Genomic DNA, 27641 nt, shown 5'->3' on the forward strand with positions numbered 1-27641 from the left:
GTAAGTACTTGAACTATGACCTCTGTGACAGGATTGTTATGGACACTCCTGGCATTTTCAGCTGCATGACTGTACATGTTTTACAGAGCACATAAATTTCTATTGCGTAAATATGTCAACCTGCAGAATGATTTTAATATAGCCTTTATGAAGGGAACAAGCAGGCCAGTACTGTTTAACATTAACATAATAAATTAAGCTAATAAACTTCAATAGTTAACCGTCATCTGTATAGAAAAGTGGCCTTTGTCCTCAGGGATTAGAATGCTCAGAGGAGGCTGAGTGGAGCAGTATGTTGGTTGGTATTGTGTGTATGTGTGTGTCTGTGTGTGTCTATACATGCCATCTTTCATTGGGTTCACTGTCCTAGAGGACTATATTAGACTGCATTTTACTACTCTTTCTGTCATATACTGGAAAAACTGGGAATAGGTTTTTTAATGTAGTGAAACATCAGTAAAAACACACAAAAAGTGAACAATGGTATGATAAATCTCAAGGTACTATCAGCCTGTTGTCAAAACACCCCAGGGAACCGTGACACACACTTTGAGAAACACTGCTGTAGGATACAGGCACACATTGCTTCAGCTGAAGTCATCTGCTCTCTGGCTGTTTAATTAGTGTGTTGCTTTAATGTAAAACACAATCAAAAGGTATCTTTGTGAGCCTGACATACTATAAACTTGAGAATTTTCTTTAAAAAAAACAACAACAAACACCATGCAGACTACAGTAGACTTTATTGAAATAATAAATAATAACCTGTACTATTGCATGCAGCACAATGCCAAGCAGAAAGGGAAACATCTCGATCAGTAGAAGCAGCCAACTTTGACACAATCAATTGAATTTATAACAGGTTATTGCGATGTCACACTACAGATTTCCAAACCTCCTGGTTGACAAATGTGAGGGATCAGTGACTTACAAACCATAGGGACAAGATATGTTGTGGATGTGGACAACAGGCAGGAGATTATTCTTCTTTAATATGAGAGGATAATGTGGTTCCTGGATTCCTGGTACACGCAATGCTGAACTAGAATTATCTATATAGGCAGCAAATTTGCTGAATTTAAATCTTAATTCTATTCTTTTACCTCTTGTGATCATGTAATTTTATTTCTGTCTGGACTCATAAATATTATATATAGTACAGGGGGACTGTTAAACTCAAGGAAGAAACAAGTGGTCCTATGTACCCCAAGAGTCGCATAATTTAATTCATATCCAACTGACTTACAGTGAAAGACTTATTGTCTTGTACAACAGTTTTGGGAATACTGGCCATCTGTATGACACTATATTAATTAACAGGAATTTTGTAAAGAAATACATAATTATAACAATCCCTGTCATTATATATTAGTTATATCTAGTTTGCTAATTAGGTCAGAAGTCAATAAATGCACTTAAAAGGATTGATTGATTATTAAGAACAGTATTTGTATTCTTAAACAACTTTATATACTCTATGAAGCCCTCCATACAATTAGATAGACAGATAGATAGATAGATACTTTATTGATCCCGAGGGAAATTCAAGCCAAGCCAGTAATGTGCTAACCTAATATTTCCCTTAAAGCACCTCACTATACGTACACTGTTACTTGAAAACTGTTTAGGTATGAACGCAAAGAAAACTGCAGACACACAGGGGCTCAAGAATTAATTCATACACATAATGTGCAATACATTCTTTGCAGAACTTGAAAAAGTCAGCCAAGCCAACTGAACCAAACCTTGAATTTTACTCAAAGAAGACACAGAAGCAGCATAGACAGTCAAGACAGGTGTGCATGGGGATGACTGCATTATGATGAGGACAACAATATACTCATTTAACAGTGACATACAGATGTCAATGAAGGAATATGTTGCAGATAGAAAATGCAATATTTGGATTATTTCCTTCTTTACACATTTCTGTAAAGTTATTTTCACACACATGTGACAGAAGCACACCGATTGCTAAGTAAGCTCTGAACTCATTGTTCATTCCCTTTATGACATTTTACAACTGCAACATAAAACTCAAAATTTTTATCTTAGCTTTGGTCCTCGTTTCAGCATCAGAGTAGATGGCTCCTTCCCAGCCTTTTGGTCAGTGACTGGGCTCCTGTAACAGCTCAAAGGTCAGCTGTGTGATGTGGCGCCATGCTTGTTGGATGTGACGTGACTCCGTAGTGCGAGCGCAGATGGCGAAGCGCAAGACAAAGCGGCCAGAGAGTTGGCAAGGCACCAGGTGAATCTCTCTGCTCTTGGTGATTCTTTTCAGCAAGTTCTCATTCAACTCATTGGAGCCCTGACAGGAGAGAGCAAGGAGGAAGTAAAGTTCAAGTTGTTTAGATTGACAACAGCTGGGCCCGGCCTGCTAGACACTTTCTGAGTCAGTGCTTTAAAGGGCAGGACAGGTTACATTTAATAATGTTTGCTAACTCCTACAGGGAATGCTACAGTGTGTTCACTCACAAATGCCTGGTTATCTGTCTTCAGAAATAAGCTGGTTGTTATACTGTAATCCTTGCATTACTTTTAACATTATTTACATTTAGATAACTTTGCCAATGCTCTGCTGTGGCAGTTGAAGCGCCTGTCCCAGAGCTGCATGTACATCTCTAATGTAATCTATTTACAGTGGACCACGCTGTGTTTTAAGCTATAGTAATTTCATGTAGTGTTTGATGTTTGTACCTTGAGCCTGAAGCAGACCAGTCCCATGATGACCTCAGCACAGATCTCAAATCTCTTGTCTGCTCGTACCAGACTCTCAAACTCCTTGGCCAGGTTCACTTGCTGTAATGTGAAGACATGGATTTTAGTGTGCAATGGCTGTGTACCCAATGACTCAGATGAAAGTGCACTTTCACTGCTCTGATGTCCATTTTGTTTCAGTCAGTCTGCAAAGGTCTTCAGTAATGTATAATGTTCACTCAGAGACTTAAAGGCAGAATGAGTAGGACTTGTCAGTTGCAAGTCCCCCCACATCCTACATGCTGTTATTGGCTGAGGGCTACACACACACTGCTCCGAGGGTTATAGCCAGAAAGGTCCTGAAGACAGCAAATTACTCAGACTTAGATTTAGGCTTAGGATTAGACAGAATTTATTCTCATTTAGTGTGCAACAGTGTACACAGAACGAAATTTCATTGCATTTTCGCTCAGCACAGAATTAAAATAAATTTAAAAAAAGAATGCAGTGGTAAAAGTGACCTTTAGTGTAACAGTAATGCAAAAGAAATTCAGTACTCGTTACGATAATGCAGTCAAATGGCAGACTGCACAACACCCGTGTAGTGGGTCTTAAGTGATGATTGAGAGAGATTTATTTTTCTATATTTTTGCTTTCATTTTATCTTTAATCTTAAACCTCCAATCCTCTAAATCTATTGTAAACTAATTGTCTATTTTTTGTTTTATTTAATGCTTACTTGTGTATGATTTTTTTTTTTGGTTTTGTTTTTAACTGATTGTTAAGAACTTTGGAAACCTAGTTTTTGAAAGGTGCTATATAAATAAAGTTATCATTACTATTATTGTTGTTGTTGTTGTTATCATCATCATTGTATGTGGATACATCATTGTCTTTAGGAAAATCTGGCTCATTCTCCCTTTCAAAAAAGCAATAGTGAATTCAACAATCAAGTTTCATTTATCTATCCATTTTCTTTACCGCTTATCTGTCAGGGTCGTGGGGGGGGGGGGGGTGGGGGGGGAGCCTATCCCAGGTGACTACGGGTGAGAGGCAGGGTTCACCCTGGACTGGTCAATCACAGGGCTGGCACACAAAGACAGATAACCTGACATGCACACACTCACACCTAGGGGCAATGTAGAGTAGCCAGTTAACCTAATATACATGTTTTGGGGACTGAGGAAGCCAGAGTTAAAGGACATATGTCACAATTAATAATAATAAATAATAAAATATAAAATTTTAACCATTGCTTGGCCTGTACTTACAACCTCTGTAAGAAAGGATCTTGTCTCATGTAAGGCACTATAGCATGGGCTGTATTTTGTATAATTTTCACTAGGTGGCAGTGTTGTATCATTACTTGTCACACTGTTTTCAGTCATACCCATCTGGCTGAGCACTTTTGCCTTAGAGTTAAGCCTTTATCTTAGTACCAAAGTCCAAGGGCTTAATGCCTTACCATGGACTAAATTTAAACATGCATAACTATTAATAACCAATTTGATTAAAAAAGTCAGAGATAGTGCAAACATTGTTATGAAACCTTGGAGGCTCTTTTCAAACAAGTTCAAAATATGTTAACCATGAAATAGTTTTTACCAAAATTTGCTCTCAGAAAAAGTGATTGTAGCCTGAATAATTTTCAAATGGCTCAGTGAGATCACACATGCTCCTACAACATCATTTATCCACTTATGATCAAAGAGCTCGATGAGGCAATGAATGCATCACTGCATCTAATCACAATTATATGGACCAACTGCAATTCTTCTGTTCCTGCCTCTCCACTGAGGGCAAAAACTGGCCTAAAAAACCAACTATTCAACCACCAGCATGTTTCCTCATTCTCAGCCATTAATTCACCATTGCTCAGAGATCTTTAAAGGAAATGCACAAAAATGACCGCATTGTCTACTTTGCTAATTACTCTAAAATAGGTAAGACTAATATTCTACATATTCTCATTAAAATGCTTCATTTTACAACTTATTTTGCTCATTAGTGGTAAAGAGAAATAGATAAAGTAAAATTTTAATTTGTGTCCCTCCACCTGGGAAGAGGAAATTCACAATCAATATATCACACCTACTGTATTTAAACATATTGTCTGGCTCTACGAGACTTAGCTACAAAGTACAAAAACACAGCTCAAACTGTTCTATCTAATCTAGAAGATGGGTGTATAGTAGACCAGTGTGCCATGGGTTTATGGCTGCAGGGACTAGTGCTGCTTCCGCTTCATTTAAAATGGAGAGCAAACACAAAACAGGCTCATTTGATTGACAGAGCATACTGGAGGGAGGAAGCGGAATATAATAGAGACAGGCATGCCGGGGTGAAACATCGAGGAGAAATGGCAAGTGGAAAAGGATAGGCATGGGTGGGTTAGGGGGAGGATAAGGGAGGAGAAATGTCAGAAAATGTTGTTATAAACAGAAGACACAGACCAGACATATATGACTGACAGCATATGCTGATGAAGGCAGAGATGAGTGCACTGAGGGGACTTTAGTGGTAAGGAGGATTAGGTTGGGTGAGGCAAGGGAGGGAGGGAGGGAGGGGATGGCATTTACCATAAATATGTGAAGTGTTTTTTTCAGGAATGACTGAGTAGGAAGGAACAAGACTGCTCGCAATTTATAGTACCGTATTCTAATTGTTTAGTCATTTATAAAGAAGCAAATGGTATACTAAAGGATTACCACACTGATAATAACAGAAGGCTGTTTGTCCAACTGCAAACACACATTTTGTGTAATTAATTCTGCCTACTCTGGACAAACATCAGACATTTAGCACAAAAACCCTGTGCAGCTATATATTGTAAACTTTACCTTGAGATTCTTTGTTAAAAGCATTGTATGAATACAAACACAATTCAATAATATAAAGCACTGGTTAAAGAATGAGATACTGTTTACTGCACTGTAAATGCCATGAATCAGCACCACCTATAAACTGAATTTGCTGCACTCAGCACAGCACAGTGGTGTTTGGATCTGGAGACTGTGTGTTAATTGCGATGTTTTAAAATAAAGGTGATTTCTATGTGACATGTTGGGTTTTGTGGGTAAGGATTTTAAAACAAATGACGTAAAAGCAGCTTCGCTGATAAGACGAGGAGAGGAGCAGAGCTGTCGACTGATCACCACCTGGTGGTTAGTTGGATCAGGTGGTGGGGGAGGATGCTGGATAGACCTGACAGACCTAAACAAACAGTGAGGGTCTGCTAGGAATGTCTGGCTGCGGACTCGCTCAGAATGGACTTCACCTCCCACCTAAGACTGCATCCTGCGGGTGGGGGACGTGGAGTCCGAGTGGGTCATGTTCTGTGCGGCCATTGCAGGTCCAGCTGTTCACAGCTACACTTGGAGGGTCTGGGTGGCAGTCCTGAAACCCACGGTTGGACACCGGGGGTGAAAGGTACTGTCAAGTTGAAGAAGGAGTCCTACAGGGCGTGACTGGCTTGTGGGACTCCTGCTACTGGCAGGTCAAACGATGCACGACTCGGGCAGTCAAGGAAACAAAAACCCGGGTTCGGTGAGACAAATTCTGGTAAACTGTCCGATGACTCAGGATGGACTTTGTCCACACTGTTTACAGTGGGAGTGGAGAGCTGCTGACCTTGACTGAGGATATAGTTGGGTGGTGGAAGGAAAACCTAGAGGAGTTAAAGTGCTGTAAGCAAAGGCACACATTCAAACAAAGTTGGGGGGCTCGGGGGGAAGCTTTTCCGTCGCTGGGGAGGAAGTTGCTGAGGCAGTTAAACAACTCTGTACAGCAGTGCCCCGGGGTTGGATGAGATCCGTGTCCATCAGGGAGGAGACCCTGGGGCGGATCCAGGATAAGATGGAGAGATTATATCACTCGTCTGACCTGGGAGCACCTTGGTTGCCCCCAGACTATACTTCCACCAGCTCGTGGAAGTGGCCGAGGAAAGTATAGTCTGGACTTCCCTGCTGAGACTACTGCCCCACAGTCCAGATTAGGATAAGCGGAAGAAGATGAGAAGAGAATGAGACCAGACGAGACCAGATGAGACGTAACAGCAGAAATGATTAGAATTTTAACCTGGAATGTAAGGGCTAGGTTCCATGTAGGCAGAGAAAATTGACTGTAGTGGTTCACTTAGTTGGTCTCTTACCTTGCGTATATGAGCCTGCAGACCAGTGAGCCCATACATGCGGAAGACAAACCACAACTTTAGTGAGCGAAATCTTCTTCCCAGTGGAATCTGCCAGTGCTGTAAGACAAAGGAGAAGGAAGAGAGGCAGAGAGTGATTATGGGTGTAACCTCTGCAAATTTGAAATTTGCTGGAGTTATCTAATTTCTTGGAAAAAACTAAGCTAATGTGAGAATTTATCTTACCCTATAATCCGTGACCAGCCCTGTTGAAAGAAAAAAGTTTAGGAATCAAGTGTCACATCATATACTAATAGAGTACTCTCATGATTGTAAAACCACAGGTTAACAGAGATTACAACTTGTAGCAATGAAACTGAATCCACATAATTCTGACAGCGAACATTAGTAGCTTCAGAAAATAACCTATTGTAAAGCTGCTGTGCTTGTGTTTTTTGGATTGTCTTTCACTGTCCAGGTGCTGCTGTCATTGTGCCCAATGCCTATATCTCGCTGATCACACCACTGTCAGTCCACACAGACCATACAGATAGCTCATCTGTACAGAATGAAGGCTTGTGTTAGCTGGTGCTAATAACCACTGATTAGATTGAAGAGTCCAGATTGCATGTGTGGAGGCTTTTGTAAGGTGCCTCAGCATGGTGGGAGGGAGCTTCTTGTCTTTCTCCCTGTCTGCTTGTCCGACAGACAAATTATAGTGCTGATCAGAGCCCATCTGCAGGCTAGGAGCAAGTACACCAACACACAAACTCATCACATACACCTGTGATGACACTGAATTATATTTTGTGCTGTTATTTTTAAAAAGTTAAGTCTGATTTGTTTCATTTCATTTTTAAGGACGATGAATGGTGCTAAAGAGGGGTATTAATTAAACTGGGTGACATGTACAGTAAATCAGCTTAATGTCAGGTAACCCCAAACATTAACACAGCAACATGTATGCACATAAACATTGAAAACAGTCTTTCATCTATCACTGATTGAAATAATTAAAGAGAGATCACTCTACCTGACTCCTGGTTTTCATGTTTAAGGTACAGTGCTTCTACCTTGAAGGCTCCAATAATGTCTGCTCTCTTCTTTACCCTGTTGATAGGTGTTGACAAGGAAAATCTTTACCCCAAATGTCACTGAAAAATCACTGGACCATTTAATCCTACAAAATGTGGAAATGATTGTGGCATGTAATATTGATTTTACACGGTTTTGCACAATGTGTTCACTACTAGTATAATGTATATACTAGTGTATGTCAATACTACACACAGTCATAGTTATAGACATGCCAGACAACTGAAACAGAATGATATCTCAAGGGCAACAGGTTTCATGTGAGTAATGACAGACTGAGCTAGAGGTGATGGAAAAGAGGTTTAAGAACCTCTTCCCTTCACCACATGTTGAGGTTTTAAACACCTCTGTTTCCATCTTGTGCAAAGCTTGCTTGTTCTGTCTGCTGTTGACAGAAGGGGCAGATGGAAGGCGTAGTTCTATTTTTACTGTGTGAATGATTGAGGTTTAGACGGATGTCAGGTTTGTGATGACACCAACCACTCATTGTTACACTATGGAGACCACAGTCACTGGGGTAAACTGATAAATATGCCGACAAATTAAAGCACAGAAAGAGCTCAAAATAGAAATCATGACTCTTTTCGTTTGTCTTTGTGTCACATTATCTCGATATACTCCACTATATAGCCAGACTAACAATGAATCTTGCTTCAGTATTGCTTTGTTTGTACACAAATACAGAACAACAGTGAAGCAACTTACCACAGTGCAGAGCAGTCAAAGTTGACTAAAAGCCATTTGTGTGGGTTGAAGTTGAAAGAGTCTGCAAACTTAAAGACAAGTAATAAAGTCAATTTGTTTAATGTCACATGACAGATACAAAATAATACAAAACATCCATGATTTTATAATATCAGTGGCTTTCTGAGGTCTGTAGATTGTTGTATTTGGACACATCATCTTTATTCACCATTACAGTCGCAGAGACAACCTTTTTACCAACAGCATTATCTAGACTAAAGCAGGCACAATTTATTTGAAATGCAAAAGAGGAACATCCAGCCAACAGCTTGCAGGGTACAAGGAAAATAACCCTTTCTCGTCAGGATTTATTCAAAGAGTGTCAAACCTTTCCTAATCTGCTCTCATCTTTTTGTTGGCTATCTTTTGTAATATCCTTTTCTCTACCTCCACAAATGCAATAACATAACGTAGAGAGACAATGTGAGGCAGACTCCTGGATGACAGTTACCATGCTGACTGATTCAAAGGGGGCTGGGTGCCTGCTCGCCCATCATTCATATCCTAGCAACCAACCCTCCAGCAGGTCTGCACTCTTGTCCTTAAAGACTGGGATTCTCCCTCAGGTTCTCCTCCAATAATTTCAATTGATCTTCAGTGTTTTATAGTTATATATGTAACCAGGTGGTAAATGCCGAAGTTTAAGTTTGTGCGTGAGGCATAGAACCGCAGAAAATACAGCGCCGCTGTAGATGTCAATGTTCGACAGCAGGGGGCGTAGTTTCCCCGTTTCTTTCTGAGTCGTGTTGTTGGGGGGTCAGGATGCACTACGCGCTGGGTTACAGGGAATAGCTACTGCTGTGTGTGCTGCTGTGAATACGAAAACACAATACAGCTGTAACGTGGTTCATAAGCGTGTGATTATCCTAATTGAAATCCCCATTTTGTGAACTTGTTGACGATTTCAGATGTTGGTGGAGTGAAAACATGACATATGGGCCACTAGAGCTCGTTACCTGTGAATTTGGTAGGAAAATGTTTGTTGATAATACTTAATATCCTGTTGAATAACTTTATTTATTTTTATAATGTATTTAACTGTATGAAAACGTTTTGTTTACTCAGTGAAATTAAGCAGTTTTCAGGTTGATATGTTACAGACAAATATTCTTTGTTTTCTCCTTCCAGTAGAGAGCCACTGCCGTATTTGCACCGTATTGACGCTGTATTTGTGCTGGAGTTATGCAGTATGTGCACTGTGGCTGTGCTGGATTTTTGGCTGTAGTTATACAGGGACAGTATTGAATTCCTTTTTTGCTCAGAGTAATAGCATTTCGTTTTTTGTTTTTTTGTTTGTTTTTTTGTTTTGTTTTGTTTTTTTGTTTTGTTTTGTTTTTTTGTTTTTTTTTTTTTTTTGGTATTCAATAACCAGACAAAACCTTTACCCTATTTTTCCTCTATGAGAAGAGCGCCTTAAACATTTTATTTGGATAGAGAATTAAACATACCCACAACAAAAACTGTATTTGAAGTTGTGTGCGTGATTTACCCTGGCTTCATATATTATAACTATAATCTACTAAATATTACTGCATGTGGTACCATAAATAAAGTTTGTTTCTCAACTCCCTTAAAATTGTTGTTGAGTTCATTTGCATAAAAAAATTATAAATTGCAAGGGAAGAACATTTTCTTGTGTACATTTACAGCTAACTGAAAGATCAAACAATTGGTTCTTTTACAATCAATTCTCTGTCCCCAGCAACATTATTCGAACTTGTGTGTTTAATAAACAGTGATATATAAAGGTCTGACGCTGCCTCAGGAAATTACTTGTCCTTATCTCTGCGTCTCAGCTACAGCCAAGGAAGCCACATCAGCCCCAGCAGCCTCAAAAGACAGACTGATGTTACTGCACTAATGCCGATTGTTCGGCCTATTACTCACTCTTGCATGCTTCCTCCTTGACATTAACGTTATGCCATTTTCAAACAGAAACAAAGCAGCTGGATATAATCAGCATGCAGACAGTGTTTCCTCTCAAAGAGATATTTCACAACCAATTGAACAGAAATAGGTTACCTTGTCATTCAACAGCAGCATGTAACTATGCAAGTGAATGCACACTTTTTGTTTTTGGCCACACTTAAACCATATTAAATCTGTCCTGCACATACTGGGATGGTCAAGGTTAAAATCTCACCATGTTATTTGTCTCATGAGAATTCTTGGAGTGACCTAGTAATAAAAAATTAGCCAAGGAACTAAAACATTCTCACCAAAACACTGTTCTTAATTGTCACATTTTTGCACAGTTTACACACCTCAACTCCATTCAGCAAAGGCCGAAATTCAGGACATATAAATGCACTCCCTGCATATGCTGCATCAATGTGCATCCAGATATTTTCCTCATTACCTGGAAAGAACAAGAAGCAGAAAGGGTATTAACATGTTTAAAAGAATTACTTTTGTCAATCCAGAATTAATACCCTGGCTTATACAAATACGTTAAATGAATGAATGAATGACTACAAACACATTGATTTATAAATTGTTTTTTTTGAGGAATAAACACAATCTATTAACTGACACAATTTTTTTGTTTGCTTTTTTGTTTTTTCTCAGCCACACCCATTCAAGTTGCAGGGAATAAGAGATTTTCCCACTTTCCCTTACAAACATCCTGGTTCTTTTGAATCGAAGCATGTGTTATAAAGTAAAGGACTTAACAACCCCTTTCCTGTTGTGAAATGAAAAGATCGAATGCGTGCTACTGCAACAGTTGACTCACATAAGGGCCCCAGCTCGATGACGCGATCAAAAGCACAAGATGAGGTGGTGCCGAGAGTTGCACAGAACTGAAAGGGACAAACATACAAACACAGACATAACAATCATAGATTTTAATATCACTTCATATATTATATTATTCACAGCTGGACCAATGCAGCATGGTGTTCCCTTCCAGGGGTTATTGTCCTTAACCAGATAGACATACATCAGTCTCACCAGAAACAACATTATCCTTCAACAGAAGCCTCAGGGTGAGCACAGCAGCATCACAGGCAAATTGTATTATTGTGGCTGTTACTTCACTGAGTGATTGTGTACGTAGTGATGTTTTGGGTGTTCCCACACATTTCCCAATTAAAAATTCCATACTTTTTCTTACTCAAGATGGTTCAGACCATGTTTGACATCTTTTATTATGTTTTTTATGTTTTACATTTCCAAACCTGGAAATGACTAAAATCAAACTTTTGTACTTTTTTATAATGCATAGAAACCTTGTGTTTACATGTTTAGCAAAGCAAAGGCAATTCAATAACAAATGTGTGTAACTCAGTCTAAAACTGACATCTACTGATATCTAATGTTGCTGTCTGTATCTATCTATTTGTGTTAGCTCTGCAATAGTTGTATAGATAGATGATGAATATTTTTTATCTTACATAGAAAGGAATGAGTCCAGCTGCTTTGTCCTCTTCCACCATCTTCTTAAGCATGTCTCTTCTAACAGCATAGCTGCTGTCTGTAGGAACCTTCCTCATCATCACTCCTCCTATCAGAGCAGCACGCTCTACTGAGCAGTGAGACTTAGGAGGAAAGAGATGCAATGTTAGTGAGAAATGCAATGTAGTTGTTAATTCACAGGTTTGATAAGGACACCTGTCTCATCAGTCAATATTTCTGGTTATTGAATGATTTCATGTGGTCAAATTATCTGTTAGGAGGCAACAGTCTTCAACAGGCTTCAAAGCTCAACCTCAGAGCAGATTTGTTCCTGATCATCAACAGTTAATTACTATGAAACCCCAAATGCATACATATATACATATTCTAAAAGTGCACACCCAGACCATAATATGGTGTTCTTCAGTAGAAAAACAACAACCTGCTTTCCCTGTAAAGGTCTGTGTGGCCCCCAGGCGACTCCCTAACCCAATCACAAAGTCAGCGTGGTATTAAACCTGATCAGAGATAGCTACTGCCTGAGTGACCCTCTGTCTCACCCGACAATTCTTTCACTGCTTCTGAGGTAACCTTTAATGGTCTGAGTTCACATGGACTGTTATTGAATTTACAAAAGTCAACACACTTGAAGACACTTTGCAAATACTCTTACAACAGTGCCTATTCAAGAAACTGATGTATCTGGAGTTTTAAGCTGTTGTTCACATGTGAAATAAAAATATATTTATGAAGATAATAAAACTGTATGGGTAAAACTGATAGAATCAGTTCAGCTCAATTCAGTTTATTCATGCAGAGCTAAACCACAACAAGAATTATGTCTTAACACTTTCCAAATAAAGCAGGTCCAGACCAAACTCCTTAATATAATCTTTAGCAAATACAGAGACCCAACATTCTTTCATGAGCAAGCATTTGGCGACAGTGGAAAGGAAAAACTGCCTTTTCACTTATCTTAGTACCTGCATTAAACAATTCTAAGTAAAATGTGAAATATCTATTTTGTACTCACTTCCTCAGAGGTGTATGACACCAATTTGGAGAAGATTTCAGCTTCCGATAGTTTGGGGTTGGAGGCCTGGACCCTTCGGAGTGCTTTACAGCGAGCAGCAAGCAAGGACATCAGGGTTGCCTCACTGGCTGTGCCCTGTTGTTGGAATAGAGGGAATGTGTAAAGCTATGCAGCTCCACTGTTGTGGATTTTATACCATTTAGTTGGATATTCCTTTTGATATTCTCATTCACAACAGTGAAAACTGAGGCAAATGGCGGATTGATCACACACCTCCACATCCTCATTGAAGGACAAAAATCGTTGTATTTAGAAAATGTGTCGTGAGTCATCATTTAGCTACCATGATAGACTGAGAATTGTTTGAGGCTACATAATGAAGTGAAGCGTGGCTTCTGGGATATCTGGGGGCATTAGTACAAGAAAGTCAATGAAATGTACAAATCGTTCAATCAATAAGCACAAATCACTCAAGCTGGCTTTTAAAATATTTATTTATATTTATGTTGAAATAAATGCAAAGCCTGAGCAAAACTAAGCCCAACCTATAAAAGGCCAGGAATCCATAGAATGGATCAATCAACCTGTCCAACAAATTATGATATGTATTCAGATGACATATTGCAGGCCAACCTGGAAGTTAGCATCATCCTGTTTCCCTCAACGAAAAGCCAGTGGGATTTTTCCACTGTCTTATTTAGCTACTTGTTATCAATTGCCTTCTAAAAAGACATATAAAAGCTTCAAAACCTGCAGCTGGGTTGCAGTGTTAACAGCTTGTGTTAACTAAAGACCTTATTAGGCATTTAATTAGAAACACATTCAAAAACCCACTGACTTCAAGACATGGGATTCTTTTGTTCTTTTTAGTGCCTAAGGATAACGAGTAATGTTCCTCTGTTAAAAATTATGCTATTTGTATCTTTTTAACAACATACACAGAAGGAACCATACCTACACTATACCACACTACCTCACCTCAAGTACTATAGATCTTGTCTGTTTCTTTCTACTATCACTTGTGCCTTTGCACATATTGCCTGTTTGCACTGTCAGTCCAAGAGGATCTGTGCTGTATGTCATGCATGTATAGCACATTTGACAAGAAAGTTGACTTGACTTGACTTGAACCATAGAATGATCACACATTCTGGTTATTTTTACTGTAATGTTTTTGTCAATTAGTCTAATTAATTTATTTTAATCTTTCTTTTTGAATTTTATTTTAAACTGTGAAGTCTAATAACTCACATAGTGATAAAAATACAAATCTATGGTCATCAGAGGGTCCTTTTGAAACCATCCTATTTCCCCTTTGTGTCGGTATCAGGTTTATAATAACAGACTGGCAATGTGCTGTCACAACACTCATTAGCCCTGCTGCAGTGAGAAAGGCCCTATTGGTTGCCATAGTGAGCTGGTAAGCTGCACTTAAAAAGGAGAGTGGCAAGACAGAAACAAAAACATGAGCATAAACACACCCTCGCACTCAGGTGGTCACAATAGAAGAGGCATGAAATGATCTGTCATCAGAGTGCACTCTCATGCTCCACTACTCAACATCCCATGAACACACCCACACACACATACATAGATAGCATCCATTGCTGCTGTGGCTGTGTTTCTATCAGTGGAACACTAAACTAATGCTTAGCCTTTTGCCACACAAAACAATCACAGCACCATCATCATCTCTGTCTGACGGTGAATGACATATTAAAAGGCAATTTCCTGCCAAACCAGTGTGAACCAGGGAAAGACGACAAATCAGTAGCATGCAAACTGATGATGAATAGGGCTTCAGGGGCACTCAGTTGTGGATGTGAATAAGCACCTTTGTTTTTATGAAAGCTAAAGTGTCATGTACACTTTACAAAGTATCGAAATACAAATATGACAAAAGTCATGGCTCTTATAAGTCAATTAAATCCTAGGTTTGAGTCTGTGACTTGGATCTAGACACACAAGAGTATAAATGCAAGAAAAAGTTAGTCCGAGTCCTTGGACTGCCTAAGAACATATTTGTGCTGGGAGTATACAGGCACACATGCACACAAAAGAAAATTACCTGGATGACACCTCCTCCGTGACCATGAGTCCCTGCTATAAAACACTCAGGCAGCTGCAGCATCTTCCCCAGCCAATCTAACATCACTGTCTCCAGCTCTGTACATGCTGGGCTGGCAGCCTGAAAACACACACCCAAAATACAAATCTCATATATTCTGTGCTTGCCTATGCCAGAACATATACAGTCAAGACAGTTTTGAGTCAAATACAGATGCACAGCAAAGAGTTTGTTACCCAGGAGAATCCAATACAGCCAAGGGCTCCACAAAGCATGTCGGCCAACATGGCAGGGTATGATGAAGCAGCTGCAAAGTAGGCAAAAAAGTGTGGGCTGTGCCAGTGGGTCACCTGAAAAAAGATAAAAACAAATACAAAAAATAAATGCGAAAATGAGATCAAGTAGTTACCAAAACTAATGTTAACTGTATTGCAGTTTTAGTTATAGTGAACAGTGGTTGTTTTTATTTACAGTTATTACTATAGCTAGACTAGCTACTACTCGATGGCGCAACAGGTTGCTGAAAGTAATGCAGAATACTCCTTATTCTCAGCAGAGGTGGCATACCGACAAAGAACAAAGAAAGTGTTCTCACTGATAGGAACTCTTTTAGTCCCATAAAAATGTACAAGTGAGATAAACTAATGTACTTTGTTTGGTTAATCTACTTTATGTATTGAACATTATCATTCAGGTTCAAACTTTAATTTTGTTTGGACTGATGGAGGAAACCATGCAAAGATATGTAGAACATGACAACCCGATGAAAAAACTACGCTTAAACCAAGGACTTTCTTGCTGAAGGCAACCGTGCTGTTACAATCAGTTAAGATCAGTTAAGGTGGACCCAAATGCAAACACAGATATGGAATTAAGTTATATAAAAGGGTTTAACTGGAGGGATAAATGGGAATGAGGATGGCAGGCAAGGCAGAGGGCAGAGAGGCGATGGCTGGCTGAGGATAAGCTGAGGAGTTTATTAAGCAAGCAGACAAGGCTTGCTATTGCAGAGCAGCTGTGAGTGAGAGACTACCACTGTGGCTGAAATAACAATCTGGTAATGAGCGGATGGAGTAAAGGACACAGACAGACAGGGGGAAACAAGAGATACAGGGAAAAGAAGAACACATGGAAACATAAGGTGTACAACTGACGGCATGGCCAAGGCTGTGACAAGTGCTTACAAATGAATCACTATGGAATTACTTCCTCTAATTGTTTGAATAGCCATGAACATAAGAGGAGTAGATTAAATGTACATTATGCAGGGTTGATCCAGATAACTTGGTTTGCCGTATGAATATCAAAAGGCTCAGTAAAAATTATTTCATATTATTAAAAAAAGCTTTCATATTAACAATACTAAATTTATCATTAATATGCCAACAATCTATTTTATATCTTCTAAAGTATACTAAGATAGAATTAAAAAAATATTGCTGGGAATCCCCATTACAAGTATCACAACGCAAATAGTTTGTTTATTTAATGATACAAAAGTATAGCTAAAGTGAGCTGAGCTATCGAGCTCCCTAATATTGATGTAAATTTTTTGTATTGCTTTCCAAAATTACCTAAATGACAAATCTGAATTACACTGTCAGGAGAGCAGATGAAGAAGAAAAAAATCTGTACATCCACAAAGCCAAATCAGAAATCCAAAAAAGCATAAGCTCACCCCTGGCATTATGACCCTCTCCACATCTTTTATAATGTCATCATAATTTTCAGGCTCCAGTGGGGCTTCAGTGGGGATCAAGGAGCGAAGATACCCCGGTTCCAAATCTGGAAAGACCGGACGCTGTTCAATGTTCTCCAGGTAGTCGGCCACATAGTCCACCATCTCCTTCCCTCTGCGCCGAAACTCCGCTGTGTCCATGATGCCACTGGAATACAGCACAGAAACATTTAATTTCCCAAGCACCATGCCGATGCTGATTTTTTTCACATTGAAATAAAGCATCACTACAGAGTTCACAAATTAAATAGCGAAAGTACATTCACATACATTACACACATGTTCTGCCTTTGATTATTGATAAGAATTAGTTAATCATTGTAGAGGGAATCAGCTTTTCAATGTGAGGTCTTGAGTTCATAGTAATGAAATTATCTTAAAATAACATAACATCATTTTTTCACAGCTAATATTAAAGTGTATCAGAACACTGAAATAGTGGCTGTTAAAACAATTATGACCCTTGAAGATTAATTCCAGTGACTTAAACTCTAAATTGTTAAATATAAATATTTTCACATGATCAATATGTGCCTAAGAATTTTTTTTGTCTTGGTACATATTTGCAATCGTTGGTTACATATTGTCAACAGTAGTCTTGATTTCCAGTCATCCTCATGAAAACCGCTTGTGTGTCTAATTTTGAGATAAAGGAGTAATCAAGTTTTGTGTTCATCAAAGAACACACACACACACACACACTACACACAGTTGTGTCTGCATTACTTCAGAAGGCATTACACTGATTTACATACATTTCCTGAAGACTTACCCCAAACCTTAGCCGCTACTTGCCTAACCCAAATCCTAATCCTAAAGTCTACTCCAAAATTTAGACATTTCAATTATAGGGACTGGTGTTTTATCCCCAAAGGATATTGAGTCCACACAACATGACTGTGTAAACAGATTTATGTTACTACAACAGGAGAAATGCACACACACACACACACACACACACACAAACACATACACACAGCCCAAGCCGTGCTCCTTGACACAGTTTGTGCACGCTTGCACAACTTAAATGTATGTATGAGCCCTTGACCTTGTTACGAACACATTAAGCCAGTCTGATCATAGTTTACTTTCCTTGCAGTTTTTCTGTTCACTGAGCTGAAGCTAGGTTGCAAATGTTTTCCCATGTCTAACCCTTAGTCTGCTTGTACATTGTAAACTCATTCTCTGATAACATGGACTGGCAAAGGGCACTTTATAAACCTTTTCAAAACAGCACCTAATCAAGACTGCCTTGATCACATCAAGGAACAACTTAATGAAAAAGGAAAATGCATGGGCAGAATTCATGAGCATATTTGTCCACTGCAAACCAGGAAAATGATATTCAATGAATAACCTATTCTTACAGAAATTTCTGGAATACTGCCTATTTAAACAACACAAGAGCATATAAAATTTTCTCCCTGCTCCCTAGTTCCACATCATTCAACAAGTGGTTCAACCGGTACGTCTCTTTGCCCCATAGTGAAACAGAGCCCTTATCCTTATCCTTATCTCAAATAGGATTACACATGTTTATGTGAATGTGCGCATGTGTGTGCATACTTACATTTTCAGGTGAGAGAGTTAAAAGTGGCGTTTGGATGGGGGCTCCTCTCCTCTTCTTTAGTGTTCACACACAGACAGCCTGACAGACATGCACACGATGAGTGTTTGTGTGTGTAAGCAGGACAAGAGCCATTTGCTCCTTTTATCTTGCCAATAACCACCCCTTACCCGCCAACCCCCACAAGGCCAGCCAATAGGAACAGGGCTCACACTAATACATGAAAGGCTGATTCACTAGTTCTGATTCACATACACACACACACACATATTTTTTTGTAGTAATTATTTTTTGTTATTTTATTCTGTCTATTTCTGTGAAGAGCTATGTAAAAGAAAAGCCAATGACCACAAATTTCATTTCAGATATTGAATACACAAAACAAAATTCAAAATATAACAGCGAAAATCCTAGCCAAAACACTAATGGAAATTAGAAGGACTAACTCAATTTGTGAGGACAGTGGCTAAAAAATAAAACAGGTGCATTCAAGGGTTACATGATTAAATGGTGCTTGGCTAAAACTTTTTCTGGCAAAAGTGTGGACATTTTGTAGTAATTTTTAGTAAGAAAAAATAAGATAGAGTGGGGGAAATTCTCAGTGACACAGCTAACAAAGGAGGACATATCTTTCATATAATCATAAATCAGTGATCAAATAAACTTCAATGTCATCACTAGTACAAAAGTACTAAAAGTAGTAAGGTATTTAGCTCTAAGAGATGTAAATCAGGGTTCAAGGGTCAGGGTTCAAGATTCTTCATTGTCACTGCTTAATTCCACATGAAACGAAATTTGTCCTGAGGACCAGCAGCTTACATATAAACATAATCCTAAAATAAGCACAAATAATAACTAATAATGTACATATAATAATATGTGTATATATAATATAATAATACTAACTGCTATGCTATTTTTACCAAAAGAACCGGTGTCCATGTGTGTATACAATCACCAGCTGCAACTGAATCCCGGACTTCCTGACAGGGAGACCTCAGATGGTCCGGATCTGCAGCAGCACCACCACACTGTGTACTGGAGCACCACAGGGCTGTGTGCTCAGTCCACTGCTGTTCACTCTGCTGACTCATGACTGTGCAGAAAAGCATAACTCGAATCAAATTATCAAGTTTGCTGATGACATGACCATGGTGGGTCTCATCAGAAACAACAACGAGTCAGCAGAGAGGAGGTGAAACAGCTAGCAGCCTGGTACAGAGCCAAGACGCTGTCTCTGAATGTGGACAAGACAAAAGAGATGGTTTCTGACTTCAGGAAGGATGGAGATCATCAAGACCAAATTCCTTGGTGTCCACCTGGGGGAGAACCTCACCTGGTCCCTCAACAACAGCTCCATCACCAAAAGGGCCAGCAGCATCTGTACTTCCTGAGAAGGCTACGAAAGCCACATCTTTCACCCCTGTTCTGACTATATTTTACAGAGGGACTATCAAGAGTCATTGAAGAAGGCACCACTCATCACACACAATCTTCACCCTCTTGTCGGAGCATTTGGTTCACCCCAACCAGACTTAGAAATAGTTTCTTTCCCCAGGTCATCAGACTCCTAAACTGCCAGGGACAGGGCACAATTCATTATTACAGATTCTAATATATGTAATTGGCAATTCAACAAGTTTTACCTTGGGAATTTTGAACAGATTAATAAAATGACCACAGCACCTGATTTTTGTTTGGCCTCTTCAACTTTGTCGTCCAGCTCTTTGTCTTCTAATGTCTTTTGCTTCTTCAGTGCTGTTCCTCTCGTTCTTCTTTTCTTTGCTGGGGACTGTTCAGCCGTTAACCATGAATCAAGTTTTGTGATCTCCAGGTATATTAAAATGATTATTAGTAAATCTTCTTTGGTGTTTTCAGAGCTAATGTTTTTTGTCACAGGATGCTGCAAAGCCCACCCGCCTGCCTGCCCACCCAAAGAGCCTATCATCAGAATTAGCAGCGGTTTGATATTCAGAAATAGCGGACCCCCAAATGCTCTAGCTGACCAAATTGAATCAAGTATTTAACAAATTCACCAAATAATTCACAATAATGATTTGTTTGCTGTACATTAACAGTTAAGTATTGTTAATAAAAATTATACCCTAAGGTAACCAGGAGTGTAAATTTATTTTCTTGGTATGATGTTATATATTTTACACTGAATGAGTGGAAAACAGTTACACAAAACACACAGAGGCATAAAAAAGTTATCCCTCTAGACATTTTATTGTTTACTTTTTGGAAGTGAATACTGGCCTTGTTTTCCATTCAGCTGCTTGGTAATTTAAATTTAAGTTGACAAAACTTTCAGGCATCTGTTGATGTCAACATTTTGCTTTTGCACACATTGCTGTTAATCTTATAGACATCATTATTTAAATCACATGATGAACGAATTTCCATGATCAGCAATGATATATTTTCCAGATGTTGGCCAAAAACATGCTCAGCTGGTCTACTTTCCAGTACCTTGTTATAGATTTTTCTGCTGACTGACTCATTTGTTCACATTAATTGTTCTTGGCAGATCAGTTTTCTGCATTACATAGTGGTTATTAAAAACCTTGTCATTTATCACACTCCATTCCAGTACTTAGCCATAAGCATGTGGCCCTATAAAACAAATTGGAAAAGTATAAATTTAAGAAGACTAGTGTTTATTGCAGGGCCACTCAGTGGGATTGAATTAAATTGTTACTTTTTCCATTCAATGTATATTAAAACATACTCTGTAATGAAAATAATAGACACTAACCTTGTTTCAAGATGTCTCTGTATAAGGTTATGTTAAAGTTACTGTGGGAGCGAGCTGCAAATCTTCAGACACAGACATCTGAGATGATGAATGAGCATTCAGTTCAGCCCAGCAATGATAAACTTTTGTTATCAGTTGCATAAAAGAGTGTAAGTTGGGGCAACTGGACTTCATTTTGTTAACTTTCCAATAGCTACTACAGATTTTTCTGCTGATTGACTCATTTGTTCATTTTTTCACCACAAAACTAGTGTTTATTGCAGGGCCACTCAGTTGGATTGCATTAAATTGTTGCTTTTTCTATCCAGTATGTACGTACTTAACGAAAATAGGGCACATCAATGTTGTTTCATGACATCTAATGGTTCTGTAAAAGTTACTGTGGCACTGAACATGTTAATCTTTAATCTCTTTCTTTGCCCACAGCAAAGCTTTAAACCATGAAACCTCACTGCTTTCGCATGACTGATAATCCAAAGGGTATGACAAACCGGACGTGAGATGGTGTCTAAGCATCAAGGCGTATTCTCACTTTGACACCCTACGCTGAAATTATTTTCTTTGCAATAGTATTGAAATGTCACATTATGAATAATTTACTGAATTTATTGGTTTCATGTGTAGATAAAAAATATTTTATATAAATTACTGTGGAATATTTTCAGAGCAACTTGATGTCATGAGCCCCTGAACGTGTTGTGTTATTGCATCACCTAGTGGAAAACCTTGGGGTTACTCTTTCAGCAGATTTTCAGTAGCAAGTAATATTTTTTTACTTTAGTATGTGTATTTCGCACACAATAAGAACTAGAATTAGGAGCATTTTGTTGTTCAGATTTAGTACACACCTGAATCTGGAAAACACAATCCTGATTATGCAATCCAACCAGTGCACACAAAATATGGCCTGTGTAACAAATCCTACATATAACACAGCAGTGTTATAATCTTTATTTGGGAAATGTTTCCCTTAATAAAGACAAAGACAAGTTTTTATATCAATGTATTAATGTTTCATTCTAATTACAATAAACAGAATATATCAGTCCCTTATTTGTACAAAAATACCTGAAAAGGTTACAATAAGATTTATAAGCCATTCAACTATTTACAGATTGAAGCAAAGCACATTTAGAATACAGGAGCCCTCTCAAAAAAGAGATAAGTTACTGTTTTCTTTTTTGCATTCCCTGAAATACATAATAGTTTATATTTTTATATATAGATATATTTTTACTTTACTTATTTGTACAGCCATGGTATCTTGCATTGTGACAGTGTTATGAAAATGCGAGTCAAGACGATAATAAGTTAATCCATTTTTGCAGGATCGGGGCAACTTTCAACTCCAATAGTAAACTGAAACTTAAACTAAAAATACAAGCCTTCATTCTCAATCACCTATAGGCAGAATAATTTGGATCAATGTCACTGAGTAATAAAATTGTATTTTGTTTTTTTTTTTTTTTTTTAGCAGTCCCCCGTATAGTATAACTTTGTCCGTCATTTGGTCCACATGTTCGGCCTGGTTTTTGCAGACAGGGAGTCATCAGAAGCACCATCTGTTGTTGCAAGTTACCTGGCTACCAAAACTGACACTGCACTCCACTTATTGTAATTAGACATTTGAGTGTAACTGATTATACCTGTAAGACACAACATGATATGATGAAATTGACCAGATTAGATTAAAAAAATCTTGTATTTAATTGACAGCATAAATATTAAGGATGTTTTCTGAATTAGTCACCTGTTGATGCACCTGTTCATAGTACTGACCACACTGTTAACAGTACTCATAAAATAGTACTGGATCTGCTCAGTTTTGCTACAAGGATACTTCTCAAGTAATCACAACTAGCAGACTGATGGTGCACATATCTGAGAAAAGTCTGTTAACATAACAACTACCAGCTTAATGAAAGTAAAATGTTGATGAATCCATCATCATCTTGTACATGAACGTTCAACAGATCTCATGGACCAGTAGTTTCTAACATGCTCCATGTCAACCCTGAGCAACCCAGTTACATTCATTTACATTTAAGAGTAAAAATGTGGATATCCACTATCCAACTGTGATTTCTTTATAATGTGTTCGCTAGTTACTTTCTGCCTTTTGTACTTAGAGTGAGACTGTGTGACTATAGCAGTTTTATATGAATAACTCCACCTTAAAGGCCACCAGTCTCTAACATGGTAACTTCTGTTACCATTCACCTCAGTCAGGGGAAAAAGTGTAACACTGGGAGTTTGAGGATGACTCCAGAGCGGGTACACTGAATCAAATCTCAGGGGACTCTAATGAAAAGATTTTAGAAACAACTAGAATCAACATTTCCAGATTGATTTTTCCAAATATTTACCTGAAATATCAGTGACAGAATCCCTACACACTAAACTCAAAACCCCCATTCATGCAAATGATTAAACCTACGTACTATATTAACTTTATACTAACTTCATTCTGCTGAAAGATCAATGCTGTAACTTATTTAACATTGACACTCTGGTATGAATTACATCTAAATTTCTACACTTCTTTCAAGGCCAAGTGTTTAAATTGAATTATGAAAATGTTGAGGCTTATTTGACCCAGTTTCCCAAAACATTTGTTTCACTTCTTTAAATGACATCTGTTTTTCCTAGTTTAGGTCACCAAAAAACTGTGATGATGAAGTGAAAACTTGAGGTTTTTTAACATAATGAGTGGAATTTGTAAAAGATAATTTTCTAGATCTGGGAGAAGTAAGAACCACATTGTGAAGGGTAAAAAAACTTTGTAACTGATGCTGGAAACTCAGGTATTGTTTCGTTTAACTTTCACAACTTTCCACCTGTCATCTCTTGTAATGGCAATGTTAACACTATGGAAGCCAGTGTGCTTTAACACAAGTGTTGATGATCACTAAGTAGTTTCTGAATTAAAGTAAAAAAAAAAAAAACATCAATAGGTGCTATGTCATTACAATAATAAAAAGAATTATAGCAAATCACACTGGTCAATCATTTCATGGTAATGACAAAAGAAAACAGTACAGAACAGCGCCAAGAAAAAGGAATCTAAAATCTTCAAGTAATCAGTCACATCCAGATAAATAAATACATTTTGATGCAACAATACTTTAAAAAAATGATTGAGTCATTGCATCTCACATAAATAACGGTGACCATGCACAGAGGGTCAAAATGGTGCAGCTATTCTGCATCTCAGATGTTAAATATACTTTAAGACAACCTGCAGGTATATAAATCATGGCTGTTGATGTTGCATTACAGGTAAGCACACACAGATATCTAACTGCCTATTGGCTGGTGACAGAAACAGAGCTACCATCAAAGCTTGGCCTAAATGAGCCATGAGATAACAAAAAATAGCAACTGTTTGTAGTGAGATATATCAATAATGGTGGTTATGAACCAAACTGAGAGCGACACACTCTGAGGATAAAACATGATCAGAAATACTTCCAATAACTTTAGACATTTATCTACTGTTTGTCTTGCCAGAATTTGAGATGGCTGGGGTTTGTCCTTCATGCTAATAATCAACAGGTGCTGAAAAAGTATCCCTATCTCCTCAAAAAGAAATCTGATCCAGGTTTTCTAGTGACACCGTGTTGAAATATTCCTTTCACTGTAGTTAATTACAGCTCCACCGCAGACTTTGCCAAAATACAAAGGGAAATCCATTTTAATGTTTTTTTGACTGACTTTGCTAATTGATTTTGGCTTAAATTGGAACAAAAGGTAGGTTTATTCAGTGCACTTCAACTGTTTTATGTCCCATTTCTTTCGGATTTTCTAGAGACAGAGAAGGAGGCAGCTATCATTTGTTTACAGTATTCTTCTCTCCTTACACTGGAGTAACAGCAGCTAACTTTTCATAGGCAGTCTGTCTGAAATCATACAGAGGTGGCATGCAGTAGGCAGTAGGTGTATACGTGATACATTTGGTTCCCAAGTACTTCCAGGCATAAGAAGGCCGCATTATATGGAATGTAATGCAGAGAGTACTATCAGTGTGTAGTCAGAACACACTGAACCATGTTCCTAGCTACATTTATGTTTTACAGCATCACTGACTTAACAAACAGGAGGCAATTTGTGGAAAGGTAAATGAAATGTGTAAAAAGGGGGTTCAGAACAAGAACAGAACTTTATCTCTAGGCTGATCTAATTTCGTGTGACAACGGTTAATCATTTTTGTTTCAGTTCATCTGCTGTCAACGGAAAAACTTGTGATTATCCCTCCCTGTGTTGTGTTTCAGCCGATTACTTTTTTGAGCTTTATGACTTTTTGTTTCACCCTGAATGACACCATGATTTGCTTAATGCTTTTTCTGTCTTTGTGGTGAGTACTTAAACTGGTGTGTGCAACAGAATAACAAGTAATAATGAGTACAGAACTGCCTTATTTTAGCTTATGAATAATGAAGAGTTGCAGCCATCCAGTATGCATATTGATAACAAAAAGTAACGCAATGAATGTATCATGAAGAACACAAATTCTGCACGGCCAGAGATGAGCAAACACATTTCTGTGCAGGTGGACAAAGCAGATTTTGTATCGACTGCTAAAAATACTTATGTTTCAACAGTTCCAGATTTTTCCTTTGCTATTTTCTCCAGGCTAGCTTGACTTGACGAACTACTGATATTTCCAAACTCCAAAGGGATTTTAAAGCAACACTCTTTCTGGCACCTCCGATTCCCATCCATGTAGCATCTTGACATGCCTACGACACTAGAGGGCGATGGCACCATCTCACAGTTAAGTATGCAACAGCGGAGAAGTCATGCACGGTCAAAGGCCATTCCCAGTTCAATGAGTGCAAAACTAAGAGACAATCAACTCTCCATCTACAGTATATTATTTGAGGACGTGTAATGAAGTCTGAATGAGACTACTGTTTGTTCTCAGAGATCACACTGGTCCACACGAACTGAAATGTCCTGCTGATTGTCCAGTTGAAGGGGAAATACAGTCAACACTTGAGCTTATTGATGACTATGGGTAGCGAGATTGTGGAAGATTTTGCAACAGCATTGATTCAAACGGCAGTGTTCATTTCCTTTATCGTCTCTCTTCTTGACTGTGGAACCTCACGGGCAAAGTTGTGCATCCGATTCCTTAACCATCCATGCAAACCAAAAGGAATCCAACAGGTCAGCAGTCTCCAGGGGACTCACGACAATATAAAATGAGAACAATGAAACGTCAGTCAATTCACCAGCTTTTTATAAAGATAAAAACAAGAACCAAGCAACAGAAAGGTTCTCGTTGTTTTGTTTGTTTTAGGCAGAGTCAGGTCAAGTGGCGGGGGTAATGGGGTCAGATGATCTGAAGATGTCATAAGGCCACAACGGTGCATGGGTGTTTGAGTTTACAAGGCAGCACTCCTCTGTTGAGCTGGTAGAACTCCACCAACTGAATCAGGTCGGTGAATTTGGTGGCGCCGTCATCAAGGCTGAAGAAGATTTGGCCATCCTCTTCACACTGCCAGAGTCGAAGCATCCGGGCAAGAGTGAACACACCACACGGGAAGAGAAAAGAAAAGAGAAAATTAGGTTGTTTTTTAAGCGATCATAGAAATAGTTTTACATGTTTGCGCTTGTTTCCAACAAATCCCATTACTAATGACCATTTATTTTTTTGACTGATTCCCTACATTCTAGTGAGGTCCTAGTTTCAAGCAACCTTCTTTATTCAAGTCAAATCTCTTTCACACTATCCTTTTAATGCTTTGCCACAATGCAACAATATAATCTGTAAGCGAGTACTGCAGCCATGTGCCGTAAATCGTTTTGATCCATGTAGCGGCCAGTAGTGCTTGCTGCTGTATTTAACCTTTTAAACCTGTTAAGTTTTAAGTAACCTTTCAGCCCAAGTACATGATATGTGGTCAAATACTGTCCAAGTACTTTTCAATTGGCTCTTGTAACGTGTACTTCCAACATTCAGTGTCTGCTACTTAATGAAAGAACTCAATTTTAGATAGACAGATAGACAGACAAGTAGGTAAAAAATGTAAACATTAAAGACCAAGAAATTTATACCGGTAGTATCTGAAAATGTTTGATCTTCTGGTGATGGCACAATGTGAGCACAAATGCCTTGGGATTACTCTGACTGACTCTCAGCAGAAACAACCTGTGCAATAAGAGAAAAGAGAACACTGTAACAAAACTATTCAGTTGACTCAATACTTTATTTATAATCTTTTATTCATAATCAGTGAATACAAGAAAACTGCTAACTGTATAAAAACTAGCTTTAGCTCTAGCTTACCCATCTACTTGTCCCTGCTGGTGGATAATGCGATGGGATTCTTCTCTGGTTATCCTGCCATGGAACCACAACTGAGCTATGTGGATGACTGCAAAGAAAAAAGAAAAAGACATTTAAAAATAGA

General features: G+C 38.4%; 2 protein-coding genes across 6 annotated transcripts in view; both read right to left on the bottom strand.

Moving 5' to 3' along the window:
- Positions 1 to 724: 724 nt before the first annotated feature.
- Positions 725 to 18584, bottom strand: ddc (dopa decarboxylase). Its single transcript, XM_046400462.1, has 14 exons — positions 18471 to 18584; positions 16841 to 17048; positions 15399 to 15512; positions 15163 to 15282; positions 13095 to 13229; positions 12061 to 12204; positions 11400 to 11466; positions 10930 to 11024; positions 8627 to 8694; positions 7860 to 7936; positions 7073 to 7092; positions 6848 to 6946; positions 2698 to 2799; positions 725 to 2308 (listed from the first exon to the last, which is right to left on the bottom strand). The coding sequence occupies exons 2-14, from the start codon at positions 17039 to 17041 to the stop codon at positions 2108 to 2110; spliced, it is 1443 nt and encodes a 480-aa protein (XP_046256418.1). The 5' UTR covers positions 17042 to 17048; positions 18471 to 18584; the 3' UTR covers positions 725 to 2107.
- A 3577-nt stretch (positions 18585 to 22161) lies between these two features.
- The window catches only part of grb10b (growth factor receptor-bound protein 10b), a 64351-nt gene continuing 58871 nt past the window's right edge, over positions 22162 to 27641 (bottom strand). For all 5 annotated transcript variants that reach the window (XM_046398307.1, XM_046398308.1, XM_046398306.1 and 2 more), the window contains 3 exons: positions 27518 to 27605; positions 27286 to 27379; positions 22162 to 26725 (listed from right to left, as the gene is read on the bottom strand). In XM_046398307.1, coding sequence (XP_046254263.1) covers positions 26579 to 26725; positions 27286 to 27379; positions 27518 to 27605 — 329 coding nt within the window. In that variant the 3' untranslated portion in view covers positions 22162 to 26578. The remainder of the gene's footprint in view (positions 26726 to 27285; positions 27380 to 27517; positions 27606 to 27641) is intronic.

The sequence above is a fragment of the Scatophagus argus genome, chromosome 9 (assembly GCF_020382885.2).
Source record: "Scatophagus argus isolate fScaArg1 chromosome 9, fScaArg1.pri, whole genome shotgun sequence".
Taxonomy (NCBI): domain Eukaryota; kingdom Metazoa; phylum Chordata; class Actinopteri; family Scatophagidae; genus Scatophagus; species Scatophagus argus.